The 25029-nt window shown below is 33.4% G+C and overlaps 1 protein-coding gene across 5 annotated transcripts in view; it reads right to left on the minus strand.

Annotated features, from left to right (window-relative positions):
• Window positions 1-25029, minus strand: part of LOC126912511 (inactive rhomboid protein 1) — a 190451-nt gene that overhangs the window by 6315 nt on the left and 159107 nt on the right. For all 5 annotated transcript variants that reach the window (XM_050704977.1, XM_050704976.1, XM_050704975.1 and 2 more), the window contains 4 exons: window positions 16038-16210; window positions 8815-8979; window positions 4218-4431; window positions 489-695 (listed from right to left, as the gene is read on the minus strand). In XM_050704977.1, the coding sequence (XP_050560934.1) occupies window positions 489-695; window positions 4218-4431; window positions 8815-8979; window positions 16038-16210 (759 nt within the window). The remainder of the gene's footprint in view (window positions 1-488; window positions 696-4217; window positions 4432-8814; window positions 8980-16037; window positions 16211-25029) is intronic.

Genomic DNA, 25029 nt, shown 5'->3' on the forward strand with positions numbered 1-25029 from the left:
ACACGTTTAAAAAAACACATACCTACATCAAACAGGTGAATTTATAAACATAGAATAAGATAGCTATTACATGGGACTAATAACATAACTAGAAAAGCGCCTTCATTTAATAATTCAAAATTAAAATTGTACTTTTAGCATTGCACCAAGAGAAGCACTGCTGGCTCAAGCGTTGATCTACTGAGAGGACCCGGTGGTGAAAGAGAGTGGCCACCAAGGAGATCTTAGTGAGATAAAAATTCCACACTTCCGAGTCTTTTTCCCCAAAAGTTAGGCCTTTTGAGGATTCCTCTCATCAACAAAAAAACGGGAGCACTGCTGCCTGGTCTCTACTAAATCTTAAATCCAATAGTCGAATTTCATACACGTAACAAATGTATTCTATTTCCCATCACCATAATTATGACGCTCAAAAAGATACACAAAACTCCTTTAATTTTCTGCCCCAAAAGCACCAAGGTCAAATTCCTGGAAGAACTAATACCCACCGAACAATCAGCCTTAGAGGACTGCACACATCCTGAATCATCATTTCGTATGCAGCATGCTGTGTCTCTTTCTCTCCTAGCTGAAGCTGCTATTGCCCTCGCTATCCTTGCGTCCCTTCTCATGCATGGAGCGAATTTAGCTCCTAAATGTATTAAGTCTGCTGCTCGAGGTCCCAGCCAAAATGAGGCTGGTTCTTCCCATTCAACCTGGAAAATAGAATTAAAGATTTGAATTATTAGGTAATAGGTTAGGTAAATGGAAATAAAATTACATATTACGAGAAGACAGTTATACAGCCGTACTCATTATCATTTAATGTTTACTTAACCCAGTCCAAGGAATTTATTAAGTTATCATCAGTAAGACCCACAAGTGAAAAATATAGTCAAATTAATATAAACTTATGTAATATTGGGGAAGCTTATATTTAGCAGTAGGCGCCTGGTGGTAGAAATTATGATAAGGGTCTTAAATCAAAAAGAATAGTTTTAGCATCCTTTATTTATTAGGCATTTTAAGGTGAGTATAGACTACAACATTTTCTGGAGCATTTCTGTGTAATGTAACGTTCTTACGAATGGTACAATACAGGCAAAAGCTCAGTTTCCAAAGCATTTTAGTTCGTTAAAGGATGATACACTAGAACATATCATAGAGCGGCTCGTTGTTCTGTTACAAGTAAATGTTGTAGTCTATACTCACCTTTAAATTCGACGTTTTGAGCCACCAGAACATCAACTACCTATATAAGTAGTCATTAACATCGTTCTTCAACATTTTAGCCCTTTTAAGCTTTATTCATTACTAATTCGCATTATTACGGATAATAAACAAGGCTTAATACGAGAGCCAAGTTTATATTGGCTTGCTACTACATTATAAGGACTAAATTCAAATGTAAGTTCAAAAGCAGTCTCATTATCACTAAGTAGCTCTCTATGAAAGGAGATATTTACAAAATTGCCAACTAGATCAATATTTCGTGTCGTTGGAGAGACGTCGAGAATTTATAAATGGTATTCTAGAACCTTTTTGTAAACGGATAATAACATGTTTGTGTACCTGGCTTCAATAGAGTTTTAGATAAATATATTTTGACACGCTATTTAGACAAAATCTATTATTATAAATGCCTAGACTGATAGATCTCTCTGGTCTCGTTGGTCAAGTAGTCGCATGTGCGACTGCCGGACAAGGGGTCTCGGGTTCGATTCCCGTGTCGGGCAAAGTATAACTGGGTTTTTTTCGGTTTTTAAAAAAATTGGCAATAGTAGCACTGAGTCTAGAATTGTGCCCAGTATACGGCACCTATTCCTACCCCTTCGGGTGTGAGGTTGCATAAATATCCATTATAAATAAATCACTTTTCGTAAATAAACAGATAAACAAAAATCTCTTGGAAGCACATTTATAATTACCAAAAATTTTTAATTACGAACAAAAACAATATAGTTACATAAAAAACTACAATCGTCCAAAAATTAAATATATAGACGGGACCTTTTGCGGTCTCTCGCTGCTAAAAGATAGCATCATGAAAGACTGCACTAAGCAGCAAAAAGCAGACAAAAGGGCCGGGCTCACAAAGACTGTGTGACCCACATACCGAACTCGCTCGCTAATACTCTTACTTTGTGACGCTTTTCCTTGCGACACAATGAATACGTACACCCTTTGTGGTTGCTACTTGCTAATTGTTAATTTCATATCGAGTCTGTATAGTAAATAAAGTTGAAAATTTCTTGGCGCTTTTTGGCAGGACTTCATCGCACATTTTGCGTTTTGTTTTTTGTTCTTGTTATGCACTTGTGATTACGTAAATGATGTACGGTATCAAAAATAATATGAATCTTTTTTATAGAACTTGAATTTTCTGTAAAAATTAATTAACCTACATTTGTATATAAATAATTAAATAGACACGCATACGCAACAAGAGTACTTTACATTATAAAGCGATTACTAGTTATAAAGTGACTTAACTGCATTGGTTGTCTACCGTTGTAACTTTTAAATTAAATTAAATTAAATTAAAGATACAATAATTAATCTACAAAAAATAAAAACTACAATCTATACCGATGACCGTTGGGTTAAACGTGTTCTAGAGTGAATACCGCGTTTAGGCAAGCGTAGTAGTGATTTAATGAATAATAATTATCTCATTAACAAATAACCTTTCACTGAAACATACACAAGTAAAATCATTAAATCTAGACAAACGAGTGATACAAGTATTATCCACACAAGTAAATATTAATACGAATTCAGAACATTCCCAGACATTAAACCTAACGAACATGTTTTGTCTAAAAGCTTTGCCGCGTTCAGCGTTGTTATGCTAAGTCCTACCTACACAAAGAAATGGAATTTGAAGGATGAAGGGAGAATAATATCTCTAAGTAAAACAGACGACTGCCACTTCAGATACGTACGATTGTCTTCAGAAAACGTGTGGGAGGCCTCACAATACGTTCTACTTTATTAGAGGACCTAAAGGGGTGAATAAGTTATTTTTGAGGCTGGGAAAGTGTTTAAAGTAACTGATATTTTTAATTCTCTAAAAACATTGCCCTGCACTAGGATTTTCTCCTGTACGTTTTGTAAACGCACAAATTCACATACACATAACACCCAAACCCGAAACAACAATTTGTGAATCACACAAAGAGTTGTTCCGAGCAGGAATCGAACCCGCTACACGGGTTCAGTAGGAAAAGGTGCGAGGAATATAATACCTGTAAGATTTTGGATCGGCGAAATTCTTATAAGGTTCCTCTATTCTAAAAACCTTTAATTGGTAGATAAACTAAAAAAATGATGGCAACAATGTGTTTCGAACTTTAGTTCAAGAACTATTGTAAAAAATATAGGTACTTATACGAAAATAAGTGAAGTGTTTACTTCAGTCATGAAAAATGAATCGTTTCTCATATGATGTGTGATCTGTAAAAATCACTTGGGGCCGTCGTATCGCCATAAAATACATTTCACGATTTCGACCCGCGTTCCTAACGAAAAGGGTTTTATACGCGCCGGGACATAAAATTATCTATTCAAGTATAAAAATAAAGTAGGCAATCAATATCCAATGTGTCGGAAACTGTAAATGATCAGTCTTATCACGGTAAAAAATGTGAGAGAGCGATGTTAAAATATTTTTTCGGTGAATCGAGAATAGGATTTGGTAGGACATGGAACATGCCTAATCAATATTTGGGATTTACAGTTGAATTCATTCAAAGATAGGTTTTATTTCGAACTTGTCTGTTCAATGACACTTTGAAGACTTAGCTGTGTACGTGTGTGTATAACGTAGAAAGGGGGACGTCTTTCTCTGGAATCTCTTTTCTTTAAAACCATCTCTATTTCTTCAATAATTTTTGTCTCCATGTATTGACATGAATATTTGTTGTATGTGTTTCTTTGCTGTACATTTTATTAGGAGAAAACGAGTGACTATATTACCGTACGTCAACTGATGTTCATAGATATAGTAACTGGGCACGCAAGATCCACTCGAATCATGATTGATCAATTCAGATAAGACAAAAAAGAAGTAAGACCAGATATCGAACACATTTTAAAGAATCATGTTAGGTTATACCATTTTGGACTAATAAATATTGAACTCATAACCAAAACAATATAATACTCTATAAGTATATATGGACATATTAGCATAACCAATACAGTATATTATTCTACAAGTATAAAAGGTATCTTACCTGCTGTAAACTCAAGCTCTTCACCAAGACTTGTCCGGAATGTGTGTGCCTGCCGAACCCGACAGGCCCGAACCCGTAACAAAGGAGTGAGAGCAGCAGCACTAAGGTCTGCACTGTGCTCACCCACCACGTGAAGTAAGGTCGGTAGTCCGTCAGCTCGTCCAGCTGACGCGCCACCTCTTCTTGGTGTGCCACCGACTTGCGGAGCGAACGTCTGGAAGTGAGGATTAAAGGTTTTATCTTTTCTAATCATTTCTTCAACATTATCATCGTCATCAATACTGCCCGTGGGAGTTTAGTCTGAGCCTCTGTTACAAAATAGGCGTTATTATAATATTTTTTTATTAATATTTAATATAACGCATGTCATATGAAAGGCAATTACCCTTAGAATGAGTGTATTTTGTTGTAAAACGAATTTTATTTTTAATTGCAGAGGGTTCGTTAAAAAAATGAAAGAACGCTAAGCATCGTTTATTTTCTCCTAATATCACTAAAACAATAGACATAAGTAATTATTTAGCTTGCTGTAGGATTCAACGATTGATTTGAACTTGCCAATGTAAAAGTAATTATTAGGGCTATGTTCAGCAGTGGTTAATATGATAATGAGAAGGATGATAAACTAGAAATGTTTGAAGTAGCTAAAACGACAATACTAAAAAAAAACAAACACAAATGAGATACCACCAAAATGTTCAACAAAACATTATAACTCAAAAACAAACACTTAAAAAGAAAATTAAATTAAAGAACGGCAAAAAAATTGGCATAATGCACTTTACAATGAATTACTGCTGCCATGGCTCCGTGGTATTAATTCAAAAAGCTATTATAACAAGTTTTTAAGTGGAACTCGGCGTAAACACGGTGATATATTAGAGGCTCAGGTGAAATATGAATGGGGACGACACCGTACACTTCCGTAGCTATTATTTTTTAATCTTTCTTCTGTACTTTAAGTAAGATTCATTTCATTGAACTTTTCTTAAGTTTTAAATTTAAAGTGGTGTTGAGATTTTTCAGATTGCTTTATACATACTTTTAATTATTCTTTATGAAAATTATGAAAGGTATTGAAGATTTTTTTCATTTTTAATACATCATGTCATTTATAGCCGTGATGCTTGAAATTAGCATAATATATACCTTTACCACCGTACTCAGAGTCACTCAATGATTACTTAATCCAGTCCTTAGCAATTATTTTCGGAACAAAATTGTTAATTAGTAATAGTTTAAGTAATCATTTAATGTATCTGAGTACGGCAGCTGGTCTTTAACAAGTCTTTAAAATCTATGCAGTTTTTCAAACTGAATGCTCTTACTGAAAATTTCTAATAAAAAATCTCAAATTCTGTAACGTGGTCATCCGCCCAACCCTACCCTAATATCTTAACAACTACTCACACAACATTAATCGAATTTCCACTAGCATGTAATTTGCTGACGTCGTCACAGTCCCATTATGGTAGGTATATATTATATGCCAGTAAATAAACACAATAAACCAGGTCAAACCTAGTCCCAAGGTCATTGGTATTTTACTTTACCTCGTGTTCCAGATCTCTTTTGATACGAGTAATTACTAAATACTAAAGAACGAGTCTTCTGAAGGACATTAAGAAGCAAAATTTTTGGAAATTGTAATATATGTATAAGGCTCCTTGATAGAGCTTTGGTATAAAGTAAATTAGCATAGTAAGGAATTCTGGGAAGGTTTGACGTTATAACTATGTTAGGTGAAAAGAAAGAGAGCGATGGTTGGGCAACTAAAAGCAAAGGATGCTTAGACCCAAGATCGAACAAAGCGTTTCTGGGTTGTTTTACTACCAAAAGAATTTGATCTCTATAACAATAGACATGTTTACTCTTTAAAGTATGTAAAGACTGATCTAAATAGGGGTCACATTCATATGGAATAATGAGTACGGAGCCACAAAGCTCGCGACGCACACAATATGGGGCTTAACAAAATAAAAACGGCAAGAACGCGCCCCTCGGTGGGAACTCTTTAATAATTACGCGATGGGTCGATACCGGTCGTCGACCGCTTGGAAATAATTCTCTGGACAACTGTTCTACACTTGCTCTTTGTTTTACCAAGCGTTTTGCACCAAAAAGGCTTAAAACGAAACGTTTTTCAACTTTGTCGGTATGCATTCAGAGTTGTTTTTGCGGTACATTAGAATTTAGACAGACTTGTTTCTATAGCAAGAAGTCAATTTCTTAATTTTGAAACTCCGTTAACCAAATAATTTTGAAGAGAAAATGGACGAATTTTCATTAGAGATAAAAAAAAAACACACCTGCTCATCCTACACCAATATTAGGTAGGAACGCGGTTCAACGATTTCACGTGTATGTATTGTCGCTGTACAGGATCACAGCGAATAGATCAAGATACTCCGTTTTCTTATTGTGACAACAAAACGTATCGCTAGACTAAACATGTAACACACACTATCAGCAAATCCTTCCACAGCATTATGTGAAAGTAGGATCACCGTTGATTTAAGGTCAAAGGCAGAGTGCTATATTAAATGGATCCGTCTATAGACAACCTAGGGATTGTCCTCAATTTGCCAGCATGGATGGGTGAACGAGCTATTTGTGCCTTTGATAAATCTTCGTTACCTACTTTCTCCATAATCCCCGGCTCGTGTTATGAAAATGTTCAGACAAGCCGTAAATCTTTGGTTAACATTTTTGGAAGGGAATATTAAAACTGTGAGATGATTTTCTATATTAATTATTGCGCTACCTGTCTAGAAGATTATTCGTGGCATTATTAAAAAGCCTACCTAATTTTTGTACAAATTCAAACTGAATTAGGTCATTTCTAATACAACTATCCTGAAAATCTTTGTTTAGCGTACTTAAAAAAATAGATAGTGATACTCAAGCACCAAAAGCAAGCGTTATTGATAGCTTTTGAGCTCATAAAACCGTCATTTGAAATTATTCGACGTAGTACAAATTTTAATGGCTTGTTGAAACATTTGCTATTTTATTTTTTTACTAGCTTTCGCCCGCGTCCGCGTCCGCGCGGATGTCGGTCTTCGCATGGATGTTTTATTTCTAACGTCTACTCACATCAACAGCCAAATATTGTATGAAGTTCACATATTTGGATCCGCCGTCTTCACACAAAAGTAATCCTTATTGCATGATTCAGTGAATACTGATATATACTGCGTGAATACGCACGATGGCTTATTAGCGTAATTCATGTGTATCTTTGGTGTTTCTGCACCGATTTCTATGATTTTTAGGGTTCCGTAGCCAAATGGCAAAAAACGGAACCCTTATAGATTCGTCATGTCTGTCTGTCGGTCTGTCCGTATGTCACAGCCATTTATTTCCGAAACTGCTGGGCCTACATAGTTGAAACTTTGTAGGATGATGTATTTCGGTAACCGCTATTCGAATTTTAAATAAAAATGAATAAATTTAAAAATTAAAGGGGGGCTACTCCATACTTGGAACTGATTAAGAAAAAAAAATCAGCTAACATATCCGTGATGGGTGTCTATGGATAGGTTTTTAAAAAGACATTAAGGTTCCTAAAACCAAAGTAGAAAAATTAGTGTTATTTTAAAATGTAGAGGGGCCCTCTAACTTTTAAAATAAGAGTGTGAGAAACCTGAAAAAAATATATGCTGTAGATTTCAATGGAAACAAACAAAGAAAATTAGTTTGCACTACATATTATTATCATTATTAGTTTTTAAGAATTAAAACATTTTCAAAAACCGCAAATATAACTTTGTCGTTCATACAAACACTATGTAAAACCAAGTTATTTTACAACTTTTATATTATGTCATCTACTTGCTGTTACGGAACCCTTAATGGGCGAGTCCGACTCGCACTTGGCCGGTTTTTTTTTATTAAATAGGTAGGTAATAATGTTAACATGTTTAATTAGGGATGAATGAGAGTGTTATAAACGTAAGAGTAGACAAATATAATCAGAAAGCTCCGAAATGCTAAGCTATCGGGAGTTATATGTGTTATTGTGAGTCAACCATAAAAGATAGACATTTGCTGTCGTGGAATATTTTTTAAACAATTTTAAGGAGAACATTTCCGTAGTACATGATTTCTGTGTAGCTTTAACCATTAAGGCGGCACACGCGACGGAAGCTTAAAAAATGGAGTAAGTTCTCCTGTTTTCCCAACATTTCCCTTCACTGCTCTGCTCCTTTTGATCGTAGCGTGATGAAAAGTATACTATAACCTGCCCAGGAGTATAAAGAACAATCGCACCAAGTTTCGTTGATATCTGTCGAGTGGTTTTTGTTTCTATAAAGAACATACAGACAGACAGACAGACAGACAGACAGACAAAAAATTTTCTAATTGCATTTTTGGCGTCAGTATCGATCACTAATCACCCGCTGATAGTTATTTTGAAAATATATTTCATGTACAGAATTGACCTCTCTACAGATTTATTATAAGTATAGATGGAGTAACTGGCAAACGAACAGACAAGTCACCTGATGGTAAGCGATCACCGCCGCCCATGTACACCCGCAACACCAGAGGAGTTACAGGTGCGTTAATTCTTAAATACTAGAGTATTCCTTACCTAAAGAATCTACCAACAACGCCCATCCCGAATTGTCGCCTGTTAGAGTTGTCCGCCAGAGGTTCCAACATCGGTGTGTGGATACGCGCTCCCCCCGCGCCCCAGGACACGCTCCGCTCCGGCCTTCGGTACTCCACGCTTGTCGAACCGATTGGGGATCTCGCCCTGGAATTCCAAACAGATATATTAGACATGCTAGGTATAATCTTGGACATTTCAGAACTTCTTCCAATATCTTATGGTTGACTGTTTTAAAAATTTAGTTTTAATCGTGTAATATCTTTTGTAAATATTGGTGTATCTGAAACAGAACCTAGAATGAAGCCTTAATATGTTAATCAGAAATTCAATAATAATTTAGTCAATTAATAGTTGTAGTGAGATCGTCAAAATAGACTATGATTAAATTCACCTAATTGAACTCAAAAAGAAAACTCAACATCATAAAAATTTAGTAGGTTTACAAAATATTACAGAACCCAGCTTGAATAGAATCCCAAAATGTACATAAAAGTACCTATGCAAGCAATTAAAACGTGATAATGGCCTCCCCATAATTACATTATAAATTCATTAAGATCAAAGAAGAGCCTTCTCTAAAGCAAATTCAGTTCTTTGATAAAATAAAAAATTAATTACTTTTCTGTCTTCCACGTACAACCACTCATCTTTTAAAGTGTGAATGATAATCGTGAATTACTTGGGCTTCACTAAATTTAGATTGTAATTATGGATTTGGCTGTTTGTGATATAAGTTTTTAAACTGACATGGTCACTAACACTATAATTGGAACTTAAAACGGGATATTTACCATGTTTTTCAATTATTATGAGTTTCCAGTTTATCCGTGATCATGGCGCTTGCAACAGTGCCGAAATATCGGAAACTCATAATAATTGAAAAACATGGTAAATATCCCGTTTTAAGTTCCAATTATAGTTGGCAGTTTGTGTCCTTATTATTTGGTTCTTAGGAACCATTTCCAAAAACAATTTGGGTATTAACAGATTTCAGTTTTCGTTTAAATGTTGGTGTTTTCACTCTTGCTTTAATTGCCGCACTTAAAAACATTTAATGATTAAACAATTCCTTAGTAACAATTTTGTATCGAAAACAATCGCTAAGTACTGGGTTAAGTAACCATTTAATGACTCTTATACGGCGGTAAATCAAGCAAGCTTGTTGATAAACTAAAGGTACTGTTACATATGTGAATTTCAAGCCCCAAAGCATGCTTCAATTGAGCAGTTGTCACTTAGTAGCGTATGTCGAAATGTTGTTCAAAATTAGTACTATAATATACAATGTGATAGGGTTCGGACTTCTAACCCGTTAAGGCTGAATACTACATCTAATTTTATGAACAAAAGTCGGGGTCGAATGGGTCGAACCCCTCCCCTTAAAGTTATGGCTATTTTAATATTTTTCCTACTTTATGTGATATCAAATGCTGTATGCGTCGTAGAAACATAAAAAAAACGACAAACGGTAGCTAATAACCTTGGATAACTAATTCATTACTTTTTTCATATGTTTGATAATGTTTTGGTGAGAAAAAATCATTTGTGAATTATTTTTACCGAAAAAATCACTATTTTCCAATATTTTCAATTGGGGGTTCAACCCCCCATATTATTTTTTTTGGCGATAAAATTAGATGTAGTACTCAGCCTTAACGGGTTAGAAGTCCCACGCCTATCACATTGTATATACATAATATTCGAATATCGACAGGTGCTTGATTTTTAAACATTTCGGAGCATGCTCAATAGAACGCCTTTTAGCATGCTATTTTAGAGATGTGTATACAATGCCTTAATTTTTTTTTTATTGAACTTACGGTACCAGTATCCTGATTCTCTGTGTTTAGTATCAGTAGGAACTTAATCACTAGACTCAATAAATACTATAAAGCGTGAAACATAAATCTTTACATACATACATATAAAGTATATATTCGTATGTACTTTACGTATGTCAGCATAGTCCGAAGATTTAATCTCCGATCACAAACCCTTGTCACAAAGATTTGGGACTGATACCCTTGTGGAGTACGCATGCGCGACGAGCCGTCTGTTTTTTATTTGCGTTCATACGACATACATAGATATATTATGGTTGGGAGTTTTCCTTTAGTTAGCTGTTCGGTATGGGTTTTAAGTAGAAAGAAAAATGTATATGAAAATGGTTTGAAAACTCAAAACTTAACATTTTTGTTATGATTTTATTTGTTTTAGTATGGTTGTAGACGATGCACGGTACCAATAATCACAATTTCTACAAAATATATATCACTGTAAGTCAATATAATGATGAAAATGTGAAAATTTATGAGTTTATGTGTTAATGTGTATGTTTGTTACTCAATCGCATCAAATCGGCCGAAGGGATTAGGACAAAATTTGTTGATGGGGGAATATCATCCAATGACTTCTCCCGCCTTAGGTGAGGCGGGAGGGAGTGTCAGACTCTTACTGACTAAAAGCCACCCCGTTCCTTCTCCTGCTTTGAGCCGGGGCCCCGGTAACCTTTTACGTTGTCCGCAACTTCAGATTATGGCTTGGGATAACACATAGGCTATGTTTTATCCTACAGGAAAGTGGGTGAAGACGCGGGCCGAAGCTAGTGGGTAATGAAAGTATTTTGAACAAAAATTAAAACTGCTCAAAAATGTATTTTCCATCTAAAGCGAAAACATTGTATGTAGCAATTATGATATTTTATTTTCAACCTTAAACCCAAAACAGCGTGATTTTAAAACGTATCGTATCAAGAGAATAATAGATGTAATTAATATAACTTTATTTTTAAACTCCAGTGAACTGTTGACCGGGCGAAGAGTCATTGGCTCGGGCGAAATTTTTGGGGTACCGAACGCAACAGGACCCTTTTTGTTATGAATGCGATATTTTTTAAATTATTAAAGTATGAGATTGATTCACGAACCGGCAGATTTTTTGTCTTTGAACCTTAAGACATGAGAAATAAAGATATTTACACATTTTATCAGATTAAGTATTTTTAGTTTAGCGTTAAGTAATGTGTGATCCACAATTTATTGTTCCGAGGCTGGATGGCATGTGTATGTGAAATTGTACGTTTGTAGACACCTAAGACACCGGATAAAATCTTAGTGTTTAACAAAAAAAAAAATTTAGATTTTGCATTTAACCAACGCCTTCTTTGTTATGATACAGTACCTTTAGTACCAGTTTGTTTTACGTTTAATGTAATCAAAACAACACACTTTCGGCGCTCTGATTGGCCAGCCTGAATGAACCAACCAATCAAAACTTGCTTTAAACGTAAAGCCAATTCGTACTAATGATACTGAACCCCTTGTATATTTTGAAGTAAACTCGTTCAATTTTCTGTGTAACGCGCCTGATTACTTGATTTCGTACCTACATGATACGAACAAAATTGAAATTGCCAACATTATTAATTAACTAGCTATCGATATAAACACAGTGTCACAATATTCAAGCTATTATTAAAATTGATTGATTGAAACTTCAACCCATCAGTTACGATCATAATCATATCGATACAAATACAAATATGTTAGTTCTAGACTCAAAACCTGTCACTTGTATCTAAGTAAATTGTTTTAAGCTAGCACCAATTATTAAATTGAGTTTGTATTTTGCTTAGTTTGTCTTGTGTAAACGACTATGACATGATATAATTATAAGGGTGTTTTTTACCCAGAGTTCTGCTATGTAGCTATTCTACGAAGATGTAAGTTGTGAAACTATGTGACCGTTTCCATCGATACTAAGTTAAGTGCGAGTAAGATGTGTTATGAAGATGCACCATATCCGGAGGTGCAGATAACCTAACTGCTCAAAGGAAGACCAGGAATGGGATAGTTCTTAATCACTAAGAGTCTGACACTCTCTCTTGCCTCACGCAATGCGGGAGAAGTCATTGGATAATTTACCCCCTTTAAAAAACTAGTCATTATAATTTCAACCGACAACGTTTGTCAAGTACAATATTGCTAAATTAAGATACATTTTAGGGTCCAAAATCTACAAAGGAGGTAAGATATATATTCTATATAAAAAAACTCAATTGTTAATCTTAAAAAAATAATATTTCAGTTGTATTGAGAGCAATTAATTAATTAAAAAACAAACAAAAAATTCGATTCTAATCTAAAAAACTGCTGAGTTCATGAAACATCAATGATTAGTTTAAGAACTAAAATCGTTAGCTTTGCAAAAATGTGATCAATTATGATTAGCACAAAGTCGAAAATAAAAGTTTGGAGAGTTCAACGTTTGCCTGACGAGTTACAAACTTGAAAGATTAAAGTGTCATGACGCACTATCGGTTTCTATTCTCGAAGTTAAATATTACACTCAAATCTTTTATAAAAATAGAAACAAATAAGTCTGTAGGTTTACAATCGCTGTTCCAAAAATAACAAGATACAATCACAGTGCTTCTTAATATAATAACAAGAATTCTAATGATTGTTGACTGTTGATGAAGCGAAAGAGGTGTGTAATATTCGTAGCAATTGGAGTTCCATTGTCTCTACCTACCCCCATGGGAGACAGGCGTGAGGTTATGTATGTACATATGTAACTCTAATTATTGTACTTCTTTAAAAAAAATGAGAATAATTATGAAACTTGAAAGACAATTACTTCTTAAAGTTGTATAGATACTCAACAATCGAACTACACACACATCGGTAACAAATATTAATATTTAAAAGAAAATTCTCACATTGTACCATTATTTTCATCCTAATAACAATCCCTAACGTCATAAAAAATCTTTAGTAGCAGCAAAATTGTGACGTCATTATTTAGTGGTCATAAAAGACATTCTTTGTCATGTAATTTTATGACAAAAGGATCCCAAAATTATGGCTGCGTAACGTTTTATGACGGTTCAAAACTGGACATATTAATCGATACCTACTAAAAAAATATTTTGCACTTCCTATAAGGTCAGGGTAAAAGTTCCAAGGTGTTATCCCAAAATAAACTTTTGTGAGACATACTAAATCAATTATAATTCCAGGAAACTAGAATCAGATTCCAGGTAGAGAGGCGATGAGCGCGAAACTCGAGTCGCCAGTAGCAGCGCGACAATTGCCGCGTCGTGTGTCGCGGAATGCTGCTCATGAATATGAGCCTCTAGCATAGCTTAAAACCAGTCGAGCTCCAAACAGTTACGTGGGTAAACCGACAACATAATAATTAACAAAATAAACTTATTGGTTTGTGACGAAATTTAAAAAATGTTATCAATTACTCAAACGAATGTCATTGTTTGTAGATATTGACATTAATTGCGAAAGCAATTGATTATTTGAACATCCTTCACACACGATGAATTCTTTACATGTTTATACATGTCGTTATCAAAATCAGGAACAAACTATGAGTTATGTGAACAAAGGATGTGCTATCACTAGATTTATGTTTGTAGTCAAAAGTTTGAGAGGTAAACGTCAGCACTGGTTAATGAACTTGTAAGTAAAGTTCAAGTTTTAACTACTACCAGTAAAAACTGAGATAAAGGGAACGACCTAACAAAACCTTAATAATCCATAAACTATATACTACATATTCTCACTCGTAATATCTTTTACGGTACTACTTTAGTTGTTACCACAAGCTAGTAAAAACATCCTGTACGAAACAACAACTATTTCCTAAGGTTAGGAAATAGTTTTTGATGGGGAAAATTATCCAATGACTTCTTGGGTACTACTAGACTAGCCCGCCTTGGAAGAAGCGACAGAAAGTGTCAGACTGACTAAAGACTGACTGACTTGACTAAAAACCCCTACTTTGAACCCCGGTAACCCGTTAGGTCGTCCGCAGCTATAGATAGAACTATATATAGAAAATAGTCCAGGAACTATTTCCCCTGATAAGCCCAAGTTTCCTCACGATGTTTTACTTCACTGTGTGTCAGTGATGTCAAAAAGTACGCATCCATAGGCCCGCATCGTATGTATCGCATGCAATGGATTTCAGTTTGTCTTGCATAAAAACACATACAACTGCGTCCACTGATCCGTATCATACGGTCCGCATCATCAGCAATGCGATACGTATTGATGACGTCATACAGAATGCATACGATGCGTCCGATGCGTACTATGCTACTATTACTACAGCTACACTATGCTCTGGTTACTATGTGAAGCTTAGTAACCAGATCATACCACACACTTACAAAAAAAAAATGAACCCAGTAATAAATTGTACATGATAAAGTCCCCACACGATGCAGGACTTAATAAACGAGGTAATTAATCTGTCTCGCACCAGCCCAAGATCTGCTTCGAGCAGGATTATTAGGCAAACTTCAACAACTTCATGTGGTTTACTTAGTATCGCCTTCATGCCGCTATTACAGCTTCATCTTTAGTTACCAAGTTTCTGTGTTACAGACACACTACATTATTATATAGAGAATCTTTGAATTATTTAACAGGAGTACTGTAATTTGATTAATGTGTTTTCGTTTTGCTATTCTATTCTGTGTGTGCCTTAATTTGATGGAAACTAACCTGGTTTTTGTAAGAAATTGTTCATATTCGTATGTGTGTAGTATATTTTTATATAGTGAATATTGTGCCTATAAACTTTTTTTGTATTAATTATATCAAGTGCTTAAGTATTTCCTACAATGACAAGGAACAAGATATTTGTTCGACAGTTCAAAAGTATTTCTTGACACGCTTTGCGAAAGTGTCCTTATTGTTTTTACTAATTTTTTTTTACATCTTATTTTGCATTTCGAATCAAATGGCACTTAAATCAAAAGAATACTATTTAAAACAGTCGAATACATAAACACTTATATTCTATGACTAACATCCCTTCCAATCCACAAAATCTCTTTACAAGCAAAAATAATAGTCACCCCTTTTTTATACACAAAATAATTTTGATTTCCACGGACTCGAGTCCGTGCCCTTGTCATACGACTACTTGTAGTTTTACTGTCAATAATAGTTATTACAAAAATATTACATACTACACTAAAGTATACTCACCCCTTTTTTTTTTTTTTTTTTGAGGGGAGAAAATCATCCTATGACTCTGACGAGAGGCAGTGTCAGACTCTTACTGACTAAAAACCACCCCGTTCCTTCTCCTGCTTTTCGAGCCGGAGCCCCGGTAAACCCGCTAGGTAGTCCGCAGCTCCGGATCAGGAATTACATACTACACTAAAGGATACTCACCCCTTAGATCCGTCAACAGTATCAGCATCGTCGTGATGCTGCAGAGGCGTGGTGGATGTCGATGGTGCGAAGAACACGTCATCGACGTCAACTTCATCGTGCATGGACGCAGTGCCGCGGAACGATCTCGACCACTGCGCTGCCGTCGACTGACGCGAGCGCCGCGTCACCGCCTGAGAAAAAAATAGGAAGTTTGTAGATACTAAATGAGGTTATTAGAGAATATTTTATAGAGAGTATTATATTTTTCGCCAATTTGGTAAAAAGTGATATTGATGTTTTCACGTATAGTTTAAAAACAAACGTCTAATTTTAATTAGGTATCTTAATTAGCATTGGGATGCTTATCCATCAAAGATGTGGATGCGTTTGTCTTCCACCAATCATATTTATTGGTACACATAGCTTAGTACTAGCACAAAGGAACTCAGCTAACCTATGATTTTTATATAGTTTATATAGTTTTTATATGGATGGCTTCTTCCTCCGCTGCTACATGACTTAGTATCAGTGAATACGGTCGATGGGTTCACAGCTTTGCTATTATATCGTTGTAACATAGCTACATCTCTGTTGGAAAAGCACCCTTAATTTAGCTTTTTCATCTATCTTAGAATCTATAAATCTTATGTTCAACAACACTCCTTCAATTTAATTAGAAAACATATTGTAATTCAGTATTCCTTACAATTACAATAAAAGTCAAAATAGAATATTTGTCATTCCATCAATAGCGAACTAGAAATACACGAATTGAGGTTAAGTGGCGTTAGCCTATAAACATCTTTATCCGTCATCCATCAAAACAGCAAAAATTCTTGACGACAAATCAAAGGAAATCAGTGACGTATTTTGTTTTTCTTTTACTCAACATAGCGGAAAAAAGAATAGACGTTGATTGAATCTTTTTGTCAGTTACTCTTAAGGAAAAAGATATTACATTCTTTTCGGGATTATTTAAAAAATGTAGGATTTAATAAGATCGCATTTTCCTACACAGATAGATGTAAAATGGATAAAAGCTCCTTTTTAACGGTCAAACCTTTGTGGCTATTGTGAATTTATAGCAAATAAAGAATTCTAATTCTAAATGCCAAAAAAATAAAACTCAAAACATAAATTTCAGTAATTGTAGCGACCGCTAGACCAAAGGGGCGACCAAAAACTGCAAATAAATTATACTTTTAAAAGTTCTGGTAATAAAATCCATTGTTTTCTAAGAGTCATAAATTATTAAGTTGTTAATGAGAGCTATCAAAATATCGTGTCAGAGAGCAGTAAACTGGAATCGTGTTCAAAATAATATAATTTATATTATAAATGTTTCAAAGTCTAAAATGGGTCAATGAAAATGTCAACATATATTTAGTTGATATACCTACGCAAAATTGTTTGACCCTGTGTGCAAACATTCTATAATTACACAAATTATAACGCAATAGTATTTTGTCAAATTAAAGGGAGGTCAAAAAGGCAATATAATTTGCACAATGATTGTATTATTATAATGAAAATACATTGCTAATTAAGAATTATAAGCCCAGGTTTCCTTACGATGTTTTCCTTCAACGTTTGTAAGTGGCGTGTAAGGTATTTTAGAAAGTAAATATAATTTGGAAAATATCACATTGGTACTTGCCACATGAATAAGAAGCTTAAACCTATGGGCAACCAATATATTTTTTGTTGTGATCGTATGTTTTATTGTAATTTTAAACCAAACTTGTCGACCTAGACTAACCGAACTAAGTATTTTTTATATAACATTGCCTAATTTTATCACCTTCTCCGATAAAAAAGAAATACCAACTTAATAACAACAACATACAAAAAACCACTATCAAACAAACATGATACCAAATTAAAATTTTCTTCAATAAGGCTTACAAGTACGACTGTACTTGTACTCGACTGAGTACAATATACATTTCAGTGACAAATTCAGCGATACTACTGCAAAGTTGCAAACGGGACTCACTGAATAGATTTGGTCGTTAGCTTTTCAACTGTCGCAACAATTATTCGGACTTACCACTGCACTAACTGGGAAATTGAATTTTAAATAGGAACTGTGATAGCGAAATGCTATGGAGAGATATTAAATTTCATTTTAATGTTTTATTTGTAATATTTTACTAACATTTGTTTATTTTATTGAGTAGCACTAAATATTTTATATTTCAAGAGTTCGTAGGTACTGTGTATCGAAAATAATTGCTAAGAAATGGGTTAAGTAATCATAAAATATATTTGAGTTTAACAGTAATTTAATTAAAAACAACGGTTTACTCATGCAAATATATTGAGAAAAGCTCTACTAATTTCGAGTCACAGAGGGACTCTTCATCAAGAGCAGCGTCGGACAGCCTTATTCTATTAGCTTACGTGAGTAAACAGTGATTTCTAATGAAGGCATATATTTTGTATTGATAGGTCGGCTCAGTAGCCAAACAATGATTCCTGTCTCTGTTCTGGATCAATATTTATTTCCGTTCCTATATACGAGTATCAAAAATATGTGCAGACTGTACAAAACGTATTTTCATATCAAAATGACGTCACCAATCTGATAAAATGACCTACATCCCCATTCAAATAAATCTCTTTGAAGTAAAAAATCCCAATTTGCCAAATATTTTCCTATAAACCTCCACGTAATCGACCCAAATTTTCATAAGCCCCTCAAAAAGCGCTATAAACATGGCTACTGAGACCGTGCACGTCAGCCGATTTAAGAAAGCAGTAGTTTGTAGTCTGACTAGTTCCTTTCTTGGGATATTGCCGGAAAGGGGGGGTTCCTATATTATTTATGACCCCATAACGGCCACCTCAACCCGAAAGACATCACTTTTATAATTTATTGCTCGGAAATATCGCGGTGTAATTCGTCCGCTCGTATATTATAATACTGCTTCGGTTATAGGAGGGCTATACGTTATGAGTTACCTATCGTTTTGCTTGTCCCTATTAGGAAATAGTTGTAAAGGTCTGCCCTCTTGTTCAAAGATAATAAAGATTTTTGTTGTAGTGAATAGCGAACAGTATTCTGAAAGCGTACGATTTTTGATACTCATAAACTTAGTATGTGTTTGGATTATTACGTACATATGTATACAGGGAATATATATAAATACTAGCTGTCATGGCAAACATCGTTCCGCCTCAAAGACTTTTTTTCACCTTTTAAACATTCCCTGAACTTTTACAAATAATTCAAGACCAAAACTTGCCAAATCGGTCCAGTCGTTGCCGAGTTTTAACGAGACTAACGAACAGCAATTGATTTATATATATAGATAAAATAAAATAAAATAAAATAAAATAGTGCAAGTTGATAATATTACCACTTTAAGCATTGAGAACCTTAACTATCTCTAAAGAAATTCTATCGAAAATGATTGCATGCATGCATTATACATATTGTATGTACAATTACACCATGTATTTCCGTCTAACTCTCTAGTGAATACTGTCGCAGCGTTGTGTTTGTTTCATTACTCAGAAAATCATATAAAGTGAACATAGAATAACATAACATTACAGATAACGTTCGTAATAAATACACAGAGTTAATCTTATTAGTTATAGCTTTTGCCCGCGACTTCGTTCGCGTGGAATAGTGACTTCCGGCAAATTTTTGGTTTTAACCACATAGTTCCCATAGCTATAGGCTGATGATGATGATGATGATGATGAGTTCCCGATCTCGCGGGATCTTTTCAAAAATGAGATGTAGAAGATATTCCAGGGAACTCTTCAAAAATCAACATAATGAGCTCTGCGTTTGATTTTAATAGATGTATACTCACTTAGGGCATTGAAAAAATAGTTTAAAAACGGACTTTAACTAAAGAAATATTATAATCTTTCCGAACTTAAGATGAAAACTAACTTAAAACTAAAGAAAGCTACGAATTACGAATTTATAACAATTAAAAAAGAAATTATATTAGAACCTATCCTTTATGCTATAATAACCAAGCTTAAACTAAATAATTTAAAAGAAACGACTTAAATCTAATCTAATTAATTTATAAATTAGACTTACAATTTTATTAAAAAAACTAACTACAGTAACTACTAATAATCGATATCAAACTAAACCTACGTTAAAAAGTTTAACCAGAAAACCAGGAAAACCCAACAAATAAACTTATTAATTGACAAATACAACGAAACCAATTTAGAATATACGAAACAGCAGGACCACTACAGACAAATAATCATACGACTGATAATACACATTTTCTACAATAGTACCGAAGCGCTCGGCCGATACCCAACCAAATAATTGTAACAAAACCATAGCGCAATCTATTTCGATCCCAACGCCATCTATCGAGGATAAAGACAACTTGGATTATTTAATTATACTCCGTTCGGGCATTTTCTTTGTACTAAAAGTTTAATTATATTGATATAATTTTTTTCATACCTTTTTACTATTTGTTAACTTTTTTTCGATGAATTAAAACAATAACATGAACCGAAGTCGTGTAACGATCGACATAGAATTATCTATACTCCGTTAGAGCGTTTTCTTTGTACTAAAAGTTGTATTATGTTATACTTATTTTTCATTGCTTTTTACTATTTTGTAAAAACAAATTTCCAATGAATTAAAACAATAACATGAACTGAACAATTGTAATTACACCATTGCGCGATCAACGCCATCTATCTACGGAGTATAGGAACAGCCCGACATTGTTCAATTCCGTACTATAAGTACGAAATTGAACAATAGATGGCGCTGTATGTCCGGAATAAATTTATTTTTTATTTTATTTTTTTTTATTTTTATTTTATATATTTTTTTTTATTTTTTTTTATTTTTATTTTATTTTTATTTTATTTTTATTTTATTTTTATTTTATTTTTATTTTATTTTTATTTTATTTTTATTTTATTTTTATTTTATTTTATTTTTATTTTTATTTTTATTTTTATTTTTATTTTTATTTTTATTTTTATTTTTATTTTTATTTTTATTTTTATTTTTATTTTTATTTTTATTTTTATTTTTATTTTTATTTTTATTTTTATTTTTATTTTTATTTTTATTTTTATTTTTATTTTTATTTTTATTTTTATTTTTATTTTTATTTTTATTTTTATTTTTATTTTTATTTTTATTTTTATTTTTATTTTTATTTTTATTTTTATTTTTATTTTTATTTTTATTTTTATTTTTATTTTTATTTTTATTTTTATTTTTATTTTTATTTTTATTTTTATTTTTATTTTTATTTTATTTTTATTTTTATTTTTATTTTTATTTTATTTTTATTTTATTTTATTTTATTTTATTGTATTTTATTTTATTTTTATTTTTATTTTTATTTTATTTTTATTTTATTTTTATTTTTATTTTATTTTTATTTTATTTTTATTTTATTTTTATTTTTATTTTTATTTTTATTTTTATTTTTATTTTTATTTTATTTTAATTTTATTTTATTTTTATTTTTATTTTATTTTATTTTATTTTATTTTTATTTTTATTTTATTTTATTTTTATTTTATTTTTTGATATTTGAAATAAAAATATATCTATGTCCTTTCTAAGGTTCTAAACTATATCTGTACCAAATTTCAACCAAATCCGTCAAATAGTTGCGGAGATTAATGGTATAAGCATAGAATGTTCGACGTGATTCTTTAATTTGACATAACTTTTTTATTTATGAACCGATTGACATGAAACAAACACTAAATGTAAATTTAAGCATCCCACAATATATTCGTGACAACCGCATCCAACTCGGATCAGCCGTTTCTGAGATTAGCGCGCACAGACGAACAGACAAACAGACAAACAGACAAACAGACAAACAGATAAACAGACAAACAGACAAACAGACAAACAGACAAAAAAAAAGTTAATTACATTTTTGGGTTCGACATCGACATAACAATAACCCCTGCTATTTTTTTTATTTTTATTTTCAATGTACAGACAGCACTTTTCTACGATTTTATTATATGTATAGATATAGATGTAGCAAGTTCCGCGCTACGAGAGCTGAGAGCTACGCTGCTACGGCGTAGTAGTCGCGTAGCCACGAAGTGGAGTTGGCGGAGCGTGATATGATTTTGAATTATACGAAGCTTAAAGCCTGAATAGATGATCGACTAAGTATTCATTGTAGTATGTTTTTCGGTTAATGTACTTTCGTATTAAACAGACTAAAAGAGAATAATGATTACCAATATTTCGATCATACATTCAACTTTATCAATAGTAGATTACTAATCTACCTAACCCTTCAAGAAAACATAGTAAACAATTTATCATTTAGGATAATACATTAGATATTTCACACTAAATTTGTACATAATCATCATCATCACGGAAGACGTCCACTGTTGAACAAAGGCCTTAGTCCTCCAACATTGTACAGTTGTAACTAATTTTAGTCTAAAACCAGCCCACATTTTGTATGTCATAAAATAATTACATCTGTAATTTCTCCAGTTCATTCATGTACCTTAGAGATGTTCGCTAATTTGTGTCTGTACCTCATTTGTAAGGAGAACGGAGGTACTCGTAACAAGTAATTCAATTTACTAAAAGTACCAAAATTAAATTAGGAAACAGGAGAATATCTTTATAATTTGTCTAACAGAATTGATTTTGGGAAATGTACTCGCAATTTTAGACCTTAATTTAAGCTTAATTGATATGCTAGACTCAGACGAATTCCCTGCTGTAATATCATTTCATTTACTACGCGTAGAGGTGAATATCTCATGAAATTATTTTTGGTTGGTCGACGAATATCGCATTATGAACTAGCTACCCCCGCGCGGTTTTACCTGCTCTACTCGCCTCATATCTGACGCCTCATTGCGTGAAGGCCTTCATCGATAAATGGACTATTTTATATTTTACAGCGCGTTCAAACAAACTATTTGGCTTTATATATTAGTATAGATATCTATTCTACCTAGGTGTAAGCAGGTCGTAGAATATATTTGTCTTCATTTACCTTAACAATATATTACATTATCAATTGAAGCATCTATCAAACTCGACGACAGAGCCGAACAACTATAATCTAATGATTTAGAGCAACACCAATCATCAGATTACCGAGAACCTCCACATAATATAAAACTAACCTATAAATTACTCATTCCTCTGAAATCGACGACCCAATTCGAGTCAAAATCTGGCACAAACGTATGTATATAGAGACGTGTATACATACAAAATTTTATCATGAGACAGGCTTGTACATAATGCGGCGTGTATTTATAAGTCTCCGGGCACACATAGGGCGGTCCATTAAACCATGTGTGCGCTGGTTTAGGATTTCACGCGGCCGGCAAGTGCTTTTAGCATAGTTAAAACAACCAGAACAACTTTTCTGTTGAGATATTTAGTCAACTTTTAAATGGTTAACGCGTGAAACTGGGTTACCGGCTAACTATGCCACCTGTGGTCGTAAGTGGTGTTGCTGTGTGCCAATGAATTATCATAATTTCATGCTGTATTATACATATTACTTAGCTCCCACTCCGGGTTTGCATTTAGCGTTTTCTAAAAGCATGTAAGCCTTTTTTATTCTAGTCCTTTCCGGGTGAAATTTATTTAATCCAGCCACGAGATAATGGGCACGGTAAAATACCTTTAGTCGAAATGGACATGAGGTTAATCGTATGTTTATCCTCTAAAAAGTACTGAGACAAAATATTTTGAAGATATACAGACATAAAAATAAATAAGATTTTCAAAACTAACGCAAAAGTACAAGCAACCGCTCTATACATTTTGAAAACAGCTGACTCTTGACAACCATTTCTCAATCTCTCATCAAGAACCAATCAGTATTCAAGTAGACTACCAATAAAGAATTGTAGAAACGAAGTGAAATGCCAACTAAAAAGCAACCGTATTGAAATAAGAATTAGTTATTTAAATTCCAGTTAAATTGACAAGCCAATTCCAATAGATATTAAATGTGTTCCAATTGAGCAGTTTTTATTGAAATACTGAAATTATTTGAATGAAATTCAGGGTTTTTGAGTCACTCTTTCATTGATTATAAATACTAGTCTGTGTAGGCTTTCTGAATACAATAGTAGCTGCTTAAAACTTAGGTCGCAAAGTTTTCTGGCTAGGCGGCTCGGATTAAAATATTAAACAATGGATTTTAGAGGTCGACTTTAGTAGAAGGAATAATTGAAAAAGTAAAAGTAATTCTGTTTGTACAAATAAAAGAAAAATACTGCTACAGTTTATGAATATTAAAATTATGGTAGCTTTTTAGATAAGTCAAAATGTACTCCGTATATTTAATACAGTATACGCAAACAGAAAGACTGTCTGTTTTTAAATAAAAACGCCAAATTCGAATTTCGTAATCCCAAAACACAAAACATTAATCTTAACAATTTAGAATACAACATTATGTAAATACTAAACTATCGATTACCACCAAAAGCTATACCATCATAGGTAAAGTCATTGCCCTCATTCCGAACGACATAAAAACAATAAATCCCTTTCTAAATGTCGTAAACATTAAACGGCACTACATCTCGACTATTGGGGCACACGTCACGTCTAGTAGTACGAACACTAGTTATTATCATAACAAGGTTGGTTCTTACCGGCACGTGACACTCGATGTCCCCGCGTTCCTCTCTTATCGAATATTCGAGAACGTCGGAAATAAAATCATCGGCGTCGTGCAAATTTTGCAATGGAAAAATCGGCTTTTTTCTTGTATTGTGTATCGTGTCGTTGTTAGAGGTGGTATATAATTCTGTTGGAAGATATTTTTTGTTTGCTGGGGACTTTGATTCAGTTAGTTTTTAAATGTGCAGAGACATTAATTTACCTAACCCAAGCACTTTCTAGAAATTTAATTTTCTTTTAAACGGTTTTATGTAGCTTGACCTGTTTGTTTGTTTGGTTCAAAATTAGTAAGTAATTGAAATTATTGCCTCTTCCTGACGACAGATCATTCGGATTATTGGTACA

Source organism: Spodoptera frugiperda, chromosome 26, assembly GCF_023101765.2.
Source record: "Spodoptera frugiperda isolate SF20-4 chromosome 26, AGI-APGP_CSIRO_Sfru_2.0, whole genome shotgun sequence".
Lineage (NCBI taxonomy): Eukaryota > Metazoa > Arthropoda > Insecta > Lepidoptera > Noctuidae > Spodoptera > Spodoptera frugiperda.